This window comes from Drosophila obscura, unplaced genomic scaffold (assembly GCF_018151105.1).
Source record: "Drosophila obscura isolate BZ-5 IFL unplaced genomic scaffold, ASM1815110v1 contig_179, whole genome shotgun sequence".
Lineage (NCBI taxonomy): Eukaryota > Metazoa > Arthropoda > Insecta > Diptera > Drosophilidae > Drosophila > Drosophila obscura.
In genome coordinates, this window is record NW_024542766.1 from 3,748,223 (window position 1) to 3,766,421 (window position 18,199).

The 18,199-nt window shown below is 44.9% G+C and overlaps 1 protein-coding gene across 1 annotated transcript in view; it reads left to right on the top strand.

The window, feature by feature from the left end:
• Positions 1-17,778, top strand: part of LOC111074210 (neural cell adhesion molecule 1) — an 85,198-nt gene extending 67,420 nt beyond the window's left edge. The window contains 11 exon segments of the mRNA XM_041592333.1: positions 484-643; positions 3,811-3,913; positions 6,091-6,202; positions 6,350-6,431; positions 7,363-7,504; positions 9,695-9,876; positions 11,273-11,460; positions 11,612-11,720; positions 12,458-12,729; positions 15,874-16,347; positions 16,349-17,778. Coding sequence (XP_041448267.1) covers positions 484-643; positions 3,811-3,913; positions 6,091-6,202; positions 6,350-6,431; positions 7,363-7,504; positions 9,695-9,876; positions 11,273-11,460; positions 11,612-11,720; positions 12,458-12,729; positions 15,874-16,347; positions 16,349-16,570 — 2,046 coding nt within the window. The 3' untranslated portion in view covers positions 16,571-17,778.
• Positions 17,779-18,199: the final 421 nt, after the last annotated feature.

Consider the following 18,199-nt stretch of genomic DNA (forward strand, 5'->3'; position numbering starts at 1 on the left):
ATACCCATGCCCCATCTGCTTCTGGATCCTGGCTCCTGCCCTGCACTGCCATTTTGTGTGGGAATTTTTGCCTTTCGGAAGCGCTTAACGGATTTTGGCAAATTGAAATTTGAACTTGAGTGATTCTCGTCGAATAGATTACTGTATTATTCTTCTTTATTTTGTTTGATGTGAGATGCGGGTTGAGTGCGCAGCATAAGTTCTAGTTACAGATTAATTAATTGTGGAGTTATCTGCGTGGAAAGATATTTATTTAGATTTAACTAAGACGGCAAAGATGTGCAATATATGGGAAATATAATAGAATTACAATAAGTTAGAGCACTTACAGTTTAGAATTCGATAAGCTAATTACTGTAGCATGCTAGAGGGGAGTTTTGGATGGCGTGAGGCACAACATATCTCCCTTTAAGTACCCAGCTAAATGTCTAATATTATTAACTATATTTCTGTAATTAATCCTTCTTTTCTTTTATCTCTCAGGGCATTCATCTGGAGCACAATACATCCGCTCGTGTCATACGCTCCAATCAGAGTTTGGTCCTGCAGAAGATCACAAAGCATTATGCTGGCAATTATGCGTGCAGTGCCATCAACGATGAGGGCGAAACGGTCAGCAATCAGCTGCCGTTGCGTGTGAAATGTGAGTATTAGCTAGCCCCCAAACGCTTAACTGTTTCCAGTCCAGTAGAGTACTAGCAAAGTCCAAGCAGAGTCCAAGTAGAGCCTAAGCAGAGGCTAAGCAGAGTCCAAGCAGAGTCCAAGCAGAGTCCAAGCTGAGTCCAAGCAGAGTCCAAGCATGGTCCAAGCAGAGTCCAAGCAGAGCCTAAGCAGAGTCCAAGCAGAGTCCAAGCAGAGTCCTAGCCGAGTCCTAGCAGAGGGGGAGAAAGCGAGCTGCTGTTTAAACAGAAACTCTGCCTCTGTAGGACGCTGCTCTACGCTGCTGCTGTGATGCATCAGCGATTTCAAGCATAAATTTGCCAAGCGGCACTTTGTTTGAATGCATCATCTATCTGGGCAAATGTCTCTGCCCTCCCTGTCCCTCTCTCTCTCTCTCTCTACCCACTGTGTGTGTGTTTCCTCCCCACTCTCGCTCTCTTTCTCTCTCTCTCTCTGTTGTTGCGTCTACACTCTGCGCTCGTCTGTTTTCTTATCATAAAGTCAGGCGCTGCAGACGTCGCAGTTGTCACTCCGCCCGGCCTCTCTTCCTCCCTAGCACCATGCTAACCCCTGCTTGGCCCTGTCCACTCCACGACTCATTTGATGTATTGCAATTTTCCATACTTTTCTTTTTTTTTTCTTTAGCATTTTGTGCTTTTATTATACACTGCAAAGAGGGTATAAAGACTAAGACTAAGACTTGAAGTAGAAAATGCAGAGAGAAATTCTATACGAAAAATAAAAATCCCTGGGCATATAATTGGCCCAAAAGATAACTGAACCTAAACCAATATCAAGCAGATATATCTGCCACATGTTTAGAATATATATCTGGGAGTGTATCTGCAGCTTCGAGGGACCCTTAGCCATAGCCATAGCCATAGCCATTCCATTCTTATTTCTTTTTGCTGTTGCGCTCCGTTCGTTTTCATTTTACAACTCAAACTGGAGAACTGGTAGGGGCAGGGGGCACGAGCACTGTTGCCAGTGACTTGACGCAGTTGCAAGTCAAGGCTATGAAAATATTTTTCATTCCGCTTCTTTTTATTTTTTTTTTTTTTTGCATAAATACAACATTTTGCCTTCTGCCCTATGGCTGCTCGCCTCACCATTCGCTACTCGCGTTTGCTTCACTTTTCATATGCTTGCCACATGCGCTGTACTTTGGCCATATTTCATCCAGGACTCCAGCTCCCAGCTACAGATACAGGACTCTAGCTGCAGCTGCAACAGCAGCAGCTGCAGCAGTGAGGGATACAAGCGGAATTATGCTTCAATTTAACAGCCCGCGAAATGTTGCTGCAAGGGAGGAGGAGGAAGGATCCTTACTAGCAAGGAGCGCCCTGCACTGCCAGCTGTGTGCTTGAATTTAAGCAATTTGACAGACGCCTCGACTGATGAGAATGTGGATGATGCTGATGATGATCGCACTCGTAATGAGCTGTGGGCCAGGGCAGGGCGTATGCAGTGGCTTAGCTAAGCTACAGCTACAGCAACTGCAGCTCTGACTGGTTGGTGTGCTTCCTGCTCGTATCTGCTGCTGAGCGATACACATGTATCCACACACCCCCCACACACACACTCTGCCGCTGCCGCTGCCGCTGCCTCCGCCTGTGCTCCTCTCGTGGCTCTGTTGCCATTTTGAGCCATACAAATTGCTGCTCCAACTCAAGTACGCCACACATGCACTCCACTGTACTCCACGACAGGGCGCATTGCTGCGGGCCATAAATTAAATGAAGTGTGCGCCACAGCCACAGACACAGCCAAAGCCAAAGCGGCTGCCACTGCCACTGCCACTGCCACTTTTTTTTTCAGCCTTCATTTGGTGGGTTTTGGGGCCACATGCCAAGCTTCTGCCTATTGGATATTAATAATTGTAATTATGCAGCTGATTTCTGATTGAGCTTTGGATCAGACACAGGCAGCTCCAAATATAATTTCCCTTTTTGTTTCCCTGGCTTACAATAATCAGAATTCCATCCCTGTGACGCCTTCCACTTGTTGCTCTCATCCATACATATATCCCCGTGGGAATTCCCTTTGTGAATGTCATTGAACTTTTTCCATTTCTTATTTGGTCAGTTCCTGCCCCACTGCCACTGGCCACTGCCACTGGCCACTCGAGTGTTGCTTAATTAGCAAAGCGACTAAGTAATCAGTCGCCCTCACGCCCCGCCCACCGCCTACCACCAAAACAAAAACATAATACGAAAGAGGCCACATCCCTCAGCAGGATGTCAGGATTGGGCGTTATTTTCTGGCTAATTAATTACGCGCACACCCCCACGCCCCCACGCCCCACCCGAGCATTTCCCCACCCATTTTTGCTTTTTGTGTAAATTTTTGAAGATAAACAATTCATCAGAAATTCAAGTTGCCTTTCAAGAGAGCGGCTTAGCGGGCGGAAGAGAGAGAGAGAGGCAGGAACGACGAAAGCAAATTACGCATACGCCACGTGTGCCGTCAGCTAATAATCCTTTAACATTTATGGAACGGAACGGAACGGAACGGAACGGAACGGAGCGCCTTATTTACCTGGAAGTACTAAATCATGTTGCCACATTAATTAATTTGCCGTGAACAAGAACGAGGCACTTCCACACGACAGCTCTGCTGCCGTTGGCTTTTAGCCCGACCCTCCGTCCCTATGGACTGGCGGATTGACAGACTGACAGACTGACTGACTGATGAGAAGGCGTCGTCGCGCTTTGTTGTCCCCTCTGTCTAAATCACTTTTGTGCGTTTTTCTTCTTGTGTGTGTGTGTGGGCGTAGAAAAGCAAATACTTTGGCTCTCATTTTTCAACGATTTTCACAACGATTTTAATGGCCTACAGCCGATAAGGGAAGGACATGATTACGTGGCACATCATTAGCTATTCAAAGGCATAGGCCTCGCGGGGGGTGGAACACCAACAGGTGACTGGAAACGGGGAAACGATAACCACGATAAATATTTGCAGAGAGGACAATCGCAGATATCTTCTGCAGCTAAGAAAGAGAGAGAGAGAGCGAGAGGTTTTAAGTTGAGAGATTTCTTTCCCAATCCGCAGCATCCCTTAAAGAGTAGAACTTAAACCCAGGCAGATTTTTGGCTTGCATATTGTAGCTATCATTATTTAATTTCCCCTTTCTTATTCCCATTTTAGACACTCCGATATGCAAGCACTCGGACCGTGTGATATTAATTGGCGCCTCCAAGGACGAGACTGTGGAAGTAATATGCGAGATACAGGCCGATCCACCACCGCGGTAAGTGCACAAATCCAGCAATCCAAATCATAAAGAGACTTCTCCCCCATTGCTGCTGCTTCCTGCTTCCGCTCCTTTAGTCCTGTATTTTATTCTGTGTTGTAGGCGGCAATTGCTTCCTGTTGTTTCCTGTTGAATGGTTCAAGTGTTTGGTAAAATTGACAAATGATTGTAATTTTTGTTGTGCGAGGAAATGTGAGAAAATTTAACAATATTTTCTTGCTGTGGCTGCCTGGCGCTGCTGCTGCTGCTGCTCCAGAAATTCTTTGTCAGATTTTTGCTTGTCTTTTCGTGTTCTCCCCCACTCTTTGCTGTTGCTGCTGTTGCTGCTGCTTTCTACACAGACCTTAAATTGTTTATTTTAATTCATTTTAAATGTGCAACTGGCTTTGCCGGCGGATGATGCTCCTCGTTCCTCGTTCCCCGTTCCCGTCCCACTCCCGCTGCTACTGCTGCTGATGCTGGGGATTTAGCTGGTCAGCGGGAATGTGGCCCACTTTAATGTTTTTTTAATGAGGCAAACACTGCCAGTAGCAGCGCCGCCAACGAGGCCTGTCCTGTCGCTCTGACCAGCTGCCACTCTGCCTTAGTCCGAGCTGTCTGCGTGCGTCTCGCTCTTTCGCACGCCCTGTCCAGTGCCTGTCCCTGTGCCTGTCCCTGTCCCTGTCTTGTCTTGTATTTAATTTCAATTTTTTCTCTTTTTTTGCTCGCGCGCGCGTCTTGAGCTGACGCTTTATGCTAAAATAATTAATCATTAGCCGGCGGAAAATATGCGGGACCGAGACAGAGACAGAGGCCGTGGCCGTGGCCGTGGCCGGGGCCAAAGCAGCTGGGTCCTCGTGTAATTGTTGTGGCTGCTGTGAGGCTGTGAGCAGAAAACAGGAGTAGTAGTAGATGCTGAGTGGATCCTGGATCCTGGCGTGAACATTAAAAAGCTGCTGCATACTTTTTGACGCGGTCACAGGGGAGACTCCGACCCCCTACCCGTTGCGGCGGATGATAGGATGGGGCGATGGCTGCGACAAGTTAATTTATCAGCATTTAAATGCCTGACAAGCCGCCCCAGCGTATACAAATTTATTATTTTCTGCATATTAATGTATTCAAATTTAATCAAAATATTTTTCCTTTTTTTTTGGGGTCTCTTTAATGTGTGAAAAACTCTCTGGAAAATTAGGGAAACCTTTGGGGAATTTGTTTCTGTATAAAACAACAAGAGAAATATTTATTAATTGTTATTATTTATTATTATTATTAATTATTATTATTAATTTTTATTATTAATTATTATTATATTATAGTATTATTATTTAGTATTATTATTTACTTTTATTTTTTTATTATTTATATTATATTTTAATAATCTACATATTCTGATATTTAATATTAAATTAAAATCAAATTAAATTAACCATTAAAACTATAAAAATCTACCCAACCAAAGCTACCAAACAAATTATGTTATGGGCCAGAAAACGTGACGAGAGGAGGCGAGGCGTGGACCCTCTTTAAATATATGCTCTCGTATAGCCTGTCACTGTCATCGCGTGTGTGTGTCTCTCAGCGGGATCTCTGCTGCTCCTCCTGTCCATTATTGATTTCATTTAACTCTGCTGGAATGTATTTTTAAATGGATTTCTTTTTGGGCTTTATTGATTTACGGTTATTTTTGCACTGTGACGCCCCTCCAAGTGGACCCACCGATAGCGTCCAACCGAATATGCCAGAGATAATTAACCTTTTAAAAGGCTTCCCTCCCAACCAATAACTTCGCAGTGAGTGAGTGAGGAGTTCGCTTCGCTTCGCTTCGGTTTGGTTTGGTTGGGTTGGGTCCATCTGTCGCCGTGTTTAACCTTTAATATTTTAACGAGCTATTTTAAAAATGTAAAACTTTGCAAACATGTTTCCACTTGCTGACTGTCGCCCGGTCGCCTCCTGCTGCTGCTTTGCCTCACCTGATGCTGCCTCTGCTGCTGCCTCTGCTGCTGCCTCTGCTGCTGCCTCTGCTCATGTCCTGTCCAGCTCTGTTCCGATCCGTTCCTTTCCTGTCGCACACACACACACACACTGCTGTCAAAATGTCAACGCAACTTACGCTTCATATATAAAATAAATAAAATATATATGTATATATATAATACACTATATGTATGTATGTATGTATATTCCTTTTGCAGAACATTTCGCTGGAAATTCAACAACTCGGGCGAAACCCTGGACGTGGGCAGCGAACGTTTCAGCGTGAATGGAAGTCGCAGTATTTTAAAGTACACACCAGTCACAGATCAGGTAAACACAACCCCGTCTCCCGCTCTCTCCCCCTCTCTTCGATCCCATGTGTACATGGGGAGACCAGAAATTCCTTTATTCCTTCATGCAATTAAGCAAGAGCTGCATTTTAAATAATAAATATAAATGTATATATATTTTTTACAGGATTATGGCACACTGTCCTGCTGGGCCTCGAACGAGGTGGGCACACAGCAGCATCCCTGTCTCTTCCAAGTCGTACTGGCGGGTAAGTGTGGGCTCCCAAGGTGGCTCCAAGTGGGTCTCTTGCTCTCTCTCTCTCTCTCTGGTTATGCAGGCTGAAAGAAAAAGAAATATAAATTTATTTGAGAGAAAACTACGACTTTCGAGGCAACATAATATATTCCCCGCTGTAGAAAAAAGCGTATTTAATTCCAGCATGCCAGCAGCCTTAAGTATCCATATTTCTATTTCTATGTTCCATAGAAAACTCTGCAAATATTAAGCACTAATCCTCCCACAATGTTCCATGAAAAAACTTGCATGTTCCATAATGAAATGTACCGAATGTTCCACTGGTCCACTGCAAACAGTGTTTATGCCATGAAAATGGCACTTGATCCTTTCAGCCTTTTACCCCCTTGCATGCCCCTGCTGCTGGCTGCTGTTTGCTGTCTGCTGTTTGCTGTTGCTTCATTACGTGCAATTTGACCTTAACATGTTAATGCCGACTGCAAACACAGACGCATGCGGAGAGTGGGAACTGGGGGCACTGGGACTGTGACTGCTGCTGGTACTGCTGCTCGGATTGCCACTCGCATGGGGAGTGGGGCAGACAGATCCCAAAAACCAGCAAAACCAGAGATTGGCCATTGTACACTTTTTGGGGGGCATTGCTCCGATTCAATACAGCAAACCAAAAACACAAAAAAAAAAAAAGAACAACTCTTCATATGCTCTCTCTCTTACTCTCTCTCTCTCTCTCTTTTTACCACCCCACCCCACCCCACAAATGATGATGCTGTTCCCGTGGATGCTGCTGCTGTTGCTGCTTGTTAATTTCCTGCGTTACGTGAACCAACAACATAAATCTGATTCCCATGCTCTGCGGCATTGCTCGTGTGTGTGTGTGGATTGGAAATCCTCATACCGATTCACCGATTCCCCGACTCCCCGATTCCCCGATGCCGATTCCACAGCTCTGCCGAATGCCGTCAGCAATTGTACCGTCTTCAACCGCACCGAGCTGAGTGTTGACATACAATGCATACCGGGCTATGACGGCGGACTGCCTCAAATATTTGTACTGGAAATGTTTTCAACACGCACCGGCATCACCAGGTAAGCATATTAATCAACTATAACTACAACTACAACAACTGTGCAGAAGCGCCACCCAAGGGTGGTTGGGTGGGTTGGGGACAGGGCAAAGCCTCTGCTTGGGGCCAGCTTTTAAGCTGCTTATGACCGCCGCCGCCGTCGCGCGCCCCCGGGGGGCCAGGGGATTTGGCCAAACTGACGAAAATTTTGTGCTGAGGGTTGGGGCGGGGCGGGGTTGTTAGGCAGCTTGACCCCAAGCACAGATATGGAGCATATGTCAAACAAATGGCTCCATATCGTTATGGCGAATACATACATATGCACACACGCCTATAGGTGTGTGTGTGTGTGTGCGTGTGTGTGTGTGTGCGGGTGTTTGCCTAGGCTTAACCCAACAACAGGCCATGGGGCATAGAAATATAACTTTGGGTAAATGTTTCACGGAATTATAGAATATATTCGTACCATTTGAATTTTGATAGTTTAAATTTAGTTTTTTTTTTTATTTAATAATTTATTTTATTTATTTATTTATTATTTTTGTTTATTTATTATTTATTTAATTTATATATAAATTTAAATATAAATATTTAAATATTATATTTATTATATTATATTTATATTTATATTATTATATATATATTATATTATATTATATTATAATATATTATATTATTAATAATGGTTACTTTAGGGAATAAATTCGCCTGCAAAAGAGATTTAATTGAGGTGTTATATTTGTTATATTCCACACATTCGCAGGACCCTCTTCTATGCTGCATGCACCTGGCAGAGGATTGTGTGTAATCCTACAAATAAATCTAAAAAGTCTAATTTGCCATGTGTATATTTAATTAAGCCATTTCTTGGCACTAAAAATGAATTTTCAGCTAGGGTTTTGTTGCTCTGTAATTTATTTTACTTTATTTTAATTGGAATATTTTTCTGATCTTTTTTTTTGGGGTTTTATTGCTTTTGTTTATTGATGCATTTAACTGATTTGAGTGTTAGCACAAGGGTTAATATAAGTATGTATATATGTAGATATGTGTATACTACTCAGGGGCATTGCCCATCATCCCTGGAGCGCTGGAAGAGGCATCGGTGTCTGCGTTTGACACCTTCCACAAAGACATGCTCCATAGCCAAAGTACCAGCATCATTTTATTCCGTAATAGTCCAGCCACTTCAGGGATATGCTATACATATACATATACATATATGTATATGCCATATATGCGAATAGTAGTGGCAGCAGTCCTTTGCAGCGAGGGTGTGTAATTAGGCGTGAAACAGCCCGCTCCTGGCGCGCCTCAAGATTGGGCTGGGGCCGTGTATTGTTTGTCTTTGAATGGCTCTTCCAGCGAGAGCAAATGTTGAGTATTGAGTATGGTACGAGTATTGTGTGCATGTTTATGGCAAATAGGAAATCAAATTCATATGCACACATAACATTATGCGAGGGTTGGCCATTCCCATTTGATTTCATTTTATTCCCTTTTTGCGTATAAATTTGTGTAAAATATTCGAGGGGACAGAACCAAACAGAACAGAGCAGAGCACACAAAACATCTTATAAATATTTCTTATTAAAAACAAAAGAGGCAAAAATAGATGGAGGGCACCAAAAATATATACATATATAAAAACCCCCAAACGCAACCGAAACATCATCATCAATGTAAAAATGTTTGGCACAAAATGTAGATATATAGAGACATTGAACCCTAATATTTCAGAACCTTCTACGCGTGGGGCAAGACGGAAGGAGTTAAGCCAAAGCCAAAACCAAAGCCAATGCCAAAGGGGCATCAAATTCAAATTGAGGTCATGATTGGAAAGAGCGCTCACAGCATCTTCTAACTGGCAGGGTTTTTGGGGGATTTAAGGGGTTAGGTTGGGAAAACATGCCAGCGGAAAACCGTAAAAGAAAACACACACAAACACAAGCACAGGAAATTCCAAAGAATAAAAAAAGGGCAGCCAAAAAAAAAAAGAATTTGTGGCTTTGGCTTTAGCTTTAGCTCTGACTCTGCCTGTGTCTCTTCCGCAGCCTCTGCCTCTCCTTGAACATTTGATTAAAGGCTTAATGCCGTTGATTTCTTTGCCATTTCTTTTGATTTAATACGCAATCATTTGCGGCCTACCGATTACATTCCAATGCCAATGCCAATTCCAATGCCAATTCCTTTCCTCTCTCACTCCTTTCAGATTCAATTTGAGCAACGCTGAGGAGGCGCTCTTCTCGCTGGAGAACCTGGACACGCTCACCTCGATGATGGTGCAGGAGAACAACTCGCTGAGGCTGCGCATTTACTCGTACAACCAGAAGGGACGAAGCGCCGCTTATCTCCTGCCCGATTTCATAATTGGCTCAACAGCTTACAAGACAGGTGAGTGGCACTGCCAGTCGCTGGCCAAAGTCGGCCTCGACCAGACCCCTGCCACCAGATGCTGCCACCGAAAAACGAGCAACACAATTTGCTTGATTGATGGATGGATGGATGGATGGATGGATGGATAGTCGGATGGGGGGCACTCTCTCTCCTTCTCCTGCTCTGGGCTTTTTGGTTTTGACACTTGAGCAGCTTCCCACCATCAGGAGAGAATCATCTGCTGCTTTCTTGGGTCTAGGCTCTGTGATTTCCTTCTCATGCATTAATCCAATGCATTCAGCAGCCAGGGCAGGCTAGGCCAAGCCTTTCCTCTCCTCTCCTCTCCTTCTGCTGGCTGACAGGTAGGCTCCAGCAGTCATCCGCAGTACTTACATAATCAACATGCCTGCCTTATGCCGCCTCCATGGCACAGCCATTCCTGGCTGCCATCAACTGATGGCGTAAAATATGTGTAAAATTACTTTTTGACATGAGCCGAGACGAGAGAGGGAGAGGAGAGGAATCAGCCTGAGCCAAATGGGGGCAAAAGTGGGAGAAAGCTAGACGCCACGGCACAGTGGTTTGAATGGGCGAGAAAGCGATGCCAGGAAGAAAGATCACAGCAGCAAAGCAAGGGAAGAATAAGTATAAAATTCAGGAGAATGTTAGACAGAATGCTGGAGAGTGATAAAGGTAGATCTGGTCCTTGAGGCGACACCAGAAAGAGGAGCTGGAGAGTGCCCAAGCAGAGCCATAGGAAGAGCTCTGTATTTATGCCTTGTCCGATCACTGAAGATGCCCAGCTGCAGGGAATAGTTTGGTGCCTGGCTGGTAGCTCATTCGAGCTTCCCTGCCACTTCTGTGCCACTGTCCATCCTTCTGCCCAATTAAACTTTAAACGCTTAGACATTCCGCTGCTTATTGCTCAGCACACGAGCATTTATGCCACACACAAACTCCCACAATATACGAGTGTACGCACATATTTATGTAACCCTCTTTGCTTTTTCCCAACCACCCACACACACACCCACACACACACACACATTTTCATGTTCGCCGTGCAATTCCTTTTGGCTAAATATAAAACCGTCAAAATGTCGACAAATTTAACGTGCTGCCCGCCTGCCTGCCCGCCTGCCGCCTGCCTGCCAACGAACGAATCTCTCGCGTTCCTTAACTACCACCTACCACTTCCATGGGCAATCAATTTGATGTGTGGATATATGCCACCGATGGCAATCTATCTAAAACCCAACGATGATTTATGAACGGCGATTGTCAACCTGTAATTACGGCCAAAACAACAACAACAATAACAATAACAACATTTACAACCGGTGCAAAAACAACACCAAACACGGGACCCGGATCGGACCCAACCCAACACCAACACCAACGCCAACACCAACAGACGACGACGTAACACTGACATTGTCGCCGGTGATTGTTGGAAGTGTCCTGACCATCATAATTATTGGTGTTGCCATCGCGATACGAATATTTGTGGTGACATTTGTGCACAATTTGCGGCGCAATCGTCATCACGGCAGCAAGGCAACGGCTGCCGGTGTAACGGCCCAGCCGGGGGATGTCTTCAAGGTGAGTTGTACGCCCTGGAACCCCATAGTCCCACAATTGCCGGAGCAATTAATATATATACATATATATGTGTGTATATACCGAGCTGTGTGTGTGTGTGTGTATTATTTTGTAACATTTTTGCATTTGTTTTTTTTTGTGGCTGTGGCAGGGCGGCAACCTGGAGAAACCGCGATGGCAGCACACGGACATTAAAACGAAGTCATCGGAAGATTTGGTCGAGGACGAACGTGATCCGGATGTAATACCATCGCAATATGGTAAGATCATAAACAGTTCTTGTCTCTCCCGCTCTCTCTGCTTGCAAGAGAGGGAAGGGAATGCTGGCGGTGCTTGATTGGAAAGACAGAAAAAATATATATCTTTTTTAATGGAGAATGCCATCGAAGATTGTGGGAGATGGTACTAGATATCTCCCATAATATTTCAGGGCAGAGTATCCCCTGTGCGACTTGCTGCAGGGTCGGCTGTATCCCCTTGTCCTTTCTTTTAATGTCATCCAGTCAAGTGTCCCCCGCTGAAGCTGCTTTTATAGTGCACTTTGAGCATTAAACTTTAATCAAATTTTATGGCCACTTTTCCCGACATTTACTTTCATGTGCTGTGTCCCACAATTGTCGCGCTTCGCAACGCTATCTGTGTGTGTGGCTGTGGCAACTCCTCCTCCTCCTCCTGCTGCTGCTACTGTGCTGCTGTGCTCTTTGGTGACCCGCAATCGTAATCAATCTCATCAACACAACAACAATACGACACACAACCCGCGCGGCAAAAACCAATCCAATCCAATCAACAAATGCAATTTTCTTTTAATCGTAAATATTTTTAACGATGGAACCCACCAATCTAACAACGCAACCGCACCGCATCGCATCGCATCACTCCCACTGCTCTGCCGCCACACGGCTGCGGATACGGATACGGATGCGGACATGGACATGGACGACACCGACCCCAAAACGTACGTGAAAACGGTCATCAATAAATTTCAATCAAACAGTTGGCGGCAGCAGCGCCGGCAGCAGTGGCAGCAACGCCTCCAATGTTGGCAGCACCACAGCGGGCACCACCACTGGCAGCAGCACTTCCACCGCCGTGGTGGCATCAGCAGCAGCAGCAGCAGCAGCGTCGGCAGCAGCAGCAGCAGCTGCAGCTGCATCTGCCACGGGAACAGTGGCTGGCGGTGGCGGCGGCGGCGAACGGGATGTCCATCAGTTCACATCAGCCACGTCCCTGGGAGGAGGTGTCTCCAAATGGTCACCCAATGGCAATGTAAGTACTCGTAGATGCATAAGAGATGGCCAGACAGCTGCCAGCTAGAAAAGGCTGCCCAGAAAGTAGCCACAAAATGGGGCGGGAAAGATATATTCAATGCAACTCTGTTAATAGAATATTCAGCAGTGGAAAACTCTTCTTGCCTCAGTTAAAGTCACAGCAAATTGAATACAAATTAAACTATTTATTCCATCATTTATCAGCACTCAAGCTTGCGCTTCTCTGCCCTCCCTGCCACTCAATAATGGACAGCCCTTCGACAAGCCAAATGGCCATCACTGTCTATATGTGACTCGTAGATTGTAGTATAATTAAAAATCCCACTCAAGTGTCTCGTTTTTTTTTTTTGCTACGGCATGGACGACAGCCAAAATGAAAGTGAGACAAAGTCGTTTGTCCTTCGTAGCTTTAGCTGTGCCTTTGCCTTTGCATTTGCAATTTGATTTGGCAACTGTTTGTCCGGTGTCCGGTGTCCGGTGTTCGGTGTTCAGGTCCAGGGCCAGGTGCAGGCTTGGCAACCAAGGACCAGTTAACGTCTGTCAGTTGTCAGTTGCGGTCCGTATTAACCGTGCAACTCGTAGCCGGAGTGCCCGGACACTCTCTGTGTGTCTGTGTGTCCCTGTGTCTCTGTGTCTCCTTTATCTGGGCAATCTGTGCCCTGCACTGAAAGCAATCAACTACTCAAATTGTCAAATTGCTAAACAGAATCCAAGGCAACCCCCACCAGCAGCAACAGCAGCAGCAACAGCAGCAGCAGCTGGTGCCCTGCCTCAGCCTCAGACTTCAAAGTGCTGGAAGCCCGAACACCGCACCGCTCGACTATATTAAAAAAAGCTTTTAAACTGTCAGTTTGCCATCGAATTTTTCTCTCATTCTCATTCTCGTTATGCATCCCACTCGGGAGGTTATAAATAAAAATCCATTGGCTAAATCGTGGCATAACGTGCCACCAGAACCAAAACCAAAACCAGAACCAAAACCTAAAACCAAACCAGACTGCTGCCAGAGTCGTGCCACTCGGTTGCAGGCAAGTGAAAGAGGTGGACTCTGCTCTGATCCGCTCTGAGGTAATTGTGAGATTTTTAAAACACAATATATCATGTTGAGCTTGAGCTGGAGCTGAAGCTCGTGGCCATAATCAATCAATTTCTGCTCCTGCCGCATTTATATTGAGCACGAAACTTGGCTGGGCGGCTGAAGGAGTTTCGAGTTTCTATTTTGTATTATATTTCTAACCGAAGGATGGAAACAGGATGGGTGTGGCAACAGGTGTGCCGTTGCAACAAAGGCAACATTAAGGATGGAAGAAGTATGGAAAGAAATGCAATGGAAAATTTAATTATATATATTTATAATTCTGTGACCACAATTCCATCCATATTCCATATTCGATTATTATTTCATGTGCTTAACCTTCTACGTTTATATTTTCTTTTTAATTTTTCCAATATTTTTCGCTGTTATTTATTTTTTCGGTTTGCTGGTTTGGCCAACCCCATCCATCCATTTGCGATTAGAGTGCCGGGACCAAAGCCAACGCCAAAGCAGAGCGCACATTTGTTTTCATTTCATTAAATTCGCAATTAGAATTTATTTATGGACTTTGCTGCTGCACACATCTATCTGTCTGTCTGTCTGTCTGTCTGCCTGTATATTTCGCATATATAATTTTTATTCGCTGACAACGTGGGAGATCCCCGCGAGCCATTACCATAAGCTCTGTGCCTGTGGAGATTAGAGCCCGGCCGTATGCACAGACCATGACCAATTGACTGCCAGTCCGCGAATATATGTACATATATATATATATATATATCACTAATCTGGCAAAAAAAACATGAACCAAAACCTATCCAGAACCACCCCACGCCACCCCACCCAGCAAGACCCAAAACCGAACCATCAATGCAGAAAAACCAAAAACAGAAACCCCCACTCGCGGACCCCCTCGGTCTACCCCCCCTGGCGCAACCGTGGCAACCATCGAGCGGATCCGTTCACATCCACGCCGCATTGCACACACACAGACACACAGAGAGAGAGAAAGGGAACCTCCCCCCCGAGATAACACAGAGAGTATCTGAAACCGAAATGAATCCCCTCCGCCACCGCCGGAGTTTTGGGCTGAAAGCTGAAAGAGAATTTTTGTGTTTCATTCTGTAAATGGGATTTGCTGCACAGATTTCAATTACATTTAAATTACCATTCCAGTGCGCCAATCTGTAGGGGGTAGGTTTTCAGTAGGTAGGGTGGGTGGGTGGGGTGGGGATGTTCGTGGGCAGTGGGCAATCGCAGCATAACTCAATTCGTTAATTAAATAATTTTAAATATTGCCAAACATAACAGTCGAAACGGCAATTTCACACCGCTCCTCCTGCTCCGCTTGCACGGAATCCCCCACCCCTTTGCCAGTCCACGTGAAAATTGCATTGAGAGATTTCAATTAGAATTTCATTCGAATTTTCGTGTTGGTTCACAGCATTTTTGGCGTGTTCAAGCCGAAATATTTTGGTATAATCATTGAATGTAATTTGATTGGCGCTGGGGTGGGCTGGCACGCTGGCACGGCTGCTGGCTCAATAGAAATAGAAAATAGAACTAATCGTTTTATTCCAAAATGGAAATATCTGCAAATGAAAATGTTTTTTTTTGTTGTTTTTTGCATGCGAAAAAGAAATTTTCTAAATTATCTCTGTCTAAACTAAACTCTTTAAAAAAAGATTATGCCTGCAATTGCCGTGTGCTGCGGTTGGTGGTGAAATTAAAGAAGTTTTTGCAGTTGTAGCTGCAATTGATTCCCCTGAGTGTACCCGTATCGATATCTGGGGCGAAATATGATTGCTTTTGCGAGATAACAAACGATACCCTCGAGAGTCGACGCATTATTAATCAAGGATATGCCTAGCTTCCATCTTCCAGCTGCCCCTGCCACCTGCATTCATCTCAGAATTTTTCGCAAAGTAAAATCAAACAATTTTCATGGCAAAAACTCCTGCAAATATACATGCGAATTTTACTCGATTTTTTCATGTAGAAAACTCTGAGAGAGCCAGAGCTGGAGCTATTTCCAGCCGAATGACTTTCGATGCACCACTAATGCCACACCATATCGTCGTGTGTTCCGTAACTTCTGTCTTGCAGGTGCTGCCCCTGACGACGACGACGACGACGATGCTGTCCGGCGATCCGGCGAATGCGACGGTCACCTACAATCAAATCAACGCGCAGCGAGCCCAGCTGCTGGCAGCCGTGGCGGCGGCGGGTGGTGGCTGCAGCAGCACCGTCATCTCGCCCAGCAGCAGCATGATGGGCAGCTTGGGGGGCAAGCCGCCACTGGGACTGGGCGGCACCATCATTGGCTCCCCAACGTCGCTCTCCTCGACGGCCACGCTGGCGGCCCACCTGCAGCCGGTGCACAGCAGTGGCGTTGGCACCCTGCCACCTGGCTTGGGCAGCGGCGGGGGCTACATACTGAACGCGTATGCCAGTGGGCGAATGCACCACCCACTGCAGCAGATGGGCATTGGCGGTGGAGCCACTCACACGGCCACACTGAATCGGCATCACCATCAGCAGCAGCAGCAGCAGCAACACCATCATCATCATCACCAGCAGCAAGCAGCAGCAGCAGCAGCAGCACCCGCACCATTCGGGCTCCAGCCTGCTGCTGGGCAGCGCCGGCAGCGTGATGGGCGTTGTGGGGCTGGCCAATAACACAGCCTCGACCACGACTACAACCACCTCGTGCAACTCCTCGCAGGACCTGGATGATAACATTAATATAAATGCGATTAAGGACTGCCTCATGACGCAGCGCGTGCCTGAGAGCTGTGTGTAAGAGCCAGAGGCTGCTTGCTTGCTTGCTGGCAAACAATTCGTGAGTAATTCCAGATCTACATATGAATGCGATTATGTGTATATGCGTGTGGGTAGGATCTGCTGCATGTGTGTATGTAGTATCTAGGAATACTCGTAATGTATGTATCTATAGTAGGACATAGTTTTTTGTCTCGTTAAGGTGCTGTGCATATCTAACCTACGCCTAAGACAGCGTTAAGCATGAACTCTGATGCTGTAAAACAGAGCAAAAACTGTGGCATAAAAATCTGCATATCTACATGGCATACAGCATATCCATTCCATTGTTCTATCAGATGGGATAGTTAACTGGTAGGATATCAGAAGGCAGGATATACGTATCAGAAGTAGTAGCAAATTTAAAGATTCCTTTGGAGAGTCGCGTAGATCTCGATTTGCTGAGCCGTCTCTGGTTTTGGCTTCTTCTCAAAAATGGTTCTGTCTTTAGCTCATGCGAACCGAACCTGCTTCAAGAATAATAATCTTCTATCAATGTTCAATGTCCTTGCCAATTTGCTTTGACTACATTTCCAGTTCGATTGGGTAACTAATATAGCAAAACAGAATAAAATGCATTAAATTAAATATATACATATATACCAAAAACCACACTCTAATTTAAGGAAACTTCAAAAAGACTCAGACAATGTAGTAGCTAAAATATTTTGTAGGAAAAATGTTCCCAAATGAGAAATGAGGAAAGAGAAAAGAGAAATTAATTATTAATAATTATATATATATTATAAATGTGTGGTACTACCAGTAAAGATTGTACATAAAACTATACTCCTGGCATAGTTGTATAGATCAAATATTAATCAGCTGCAAGGAACATCGCTTCTTTGTTGTACATAGGATATTGGTAAATTGGTAAATGTATATGTAAATGTTCGAGTATGTAGCTAAGTGCAAGTATATATATATATGTATGTTTGAGAGGTCGATTCGTTCGGCCAAAGGTCCTGCTTAGAGATGGTAAATAAAGTAAAGTTAAATTGTTAGCGAGAAGAACGATAAACTTAAGCCCCCATAGAGCATAGAAAACGGATGAGTTTAAACTAAAACTGAAACATAAGCATAAATATCCATAAATACGTCTAGATAAGTCGAAGAAAATATGTGAAAAAAAAATGGAGAAAATGAAGAAAACGGATTGTAAAGAAAAGAAGAAAATAAATATAGATAAATTACAAGAACCGAAAGGAAAGTTAATTAATTATTTGATGCCCGCTGGACTGCCTCGCCCCTCCGTGGTCGAAACTTATTTGTTTGCAAGTCGGGAACAAGTTTTCAGGATTTAATTTGAATTTTCGCCCTTTCGTTTAATCTATTTTGGACACATGTCCGAAAGGAATCCTTTTCAGCTCAGCCCACAGCCCACACACATGGCCAATTTAATTCGCCACTCAAACTCAAATATGCCACCCATCTCTGTGGTTCGGCTGCCAGCCACAATTCCCAACACCCGCAAGACAAACCGCAAGTGCCAGGCGAAAAAACTACTTAAAATTTCATATGCTTCTGTCTCCGTATCCCCAAACTCATTCCGCCTTCGTGCGGACCCGCCTCATTAGTAAATCAAATTTATTCGTGGGTGGTCGCCACGCCG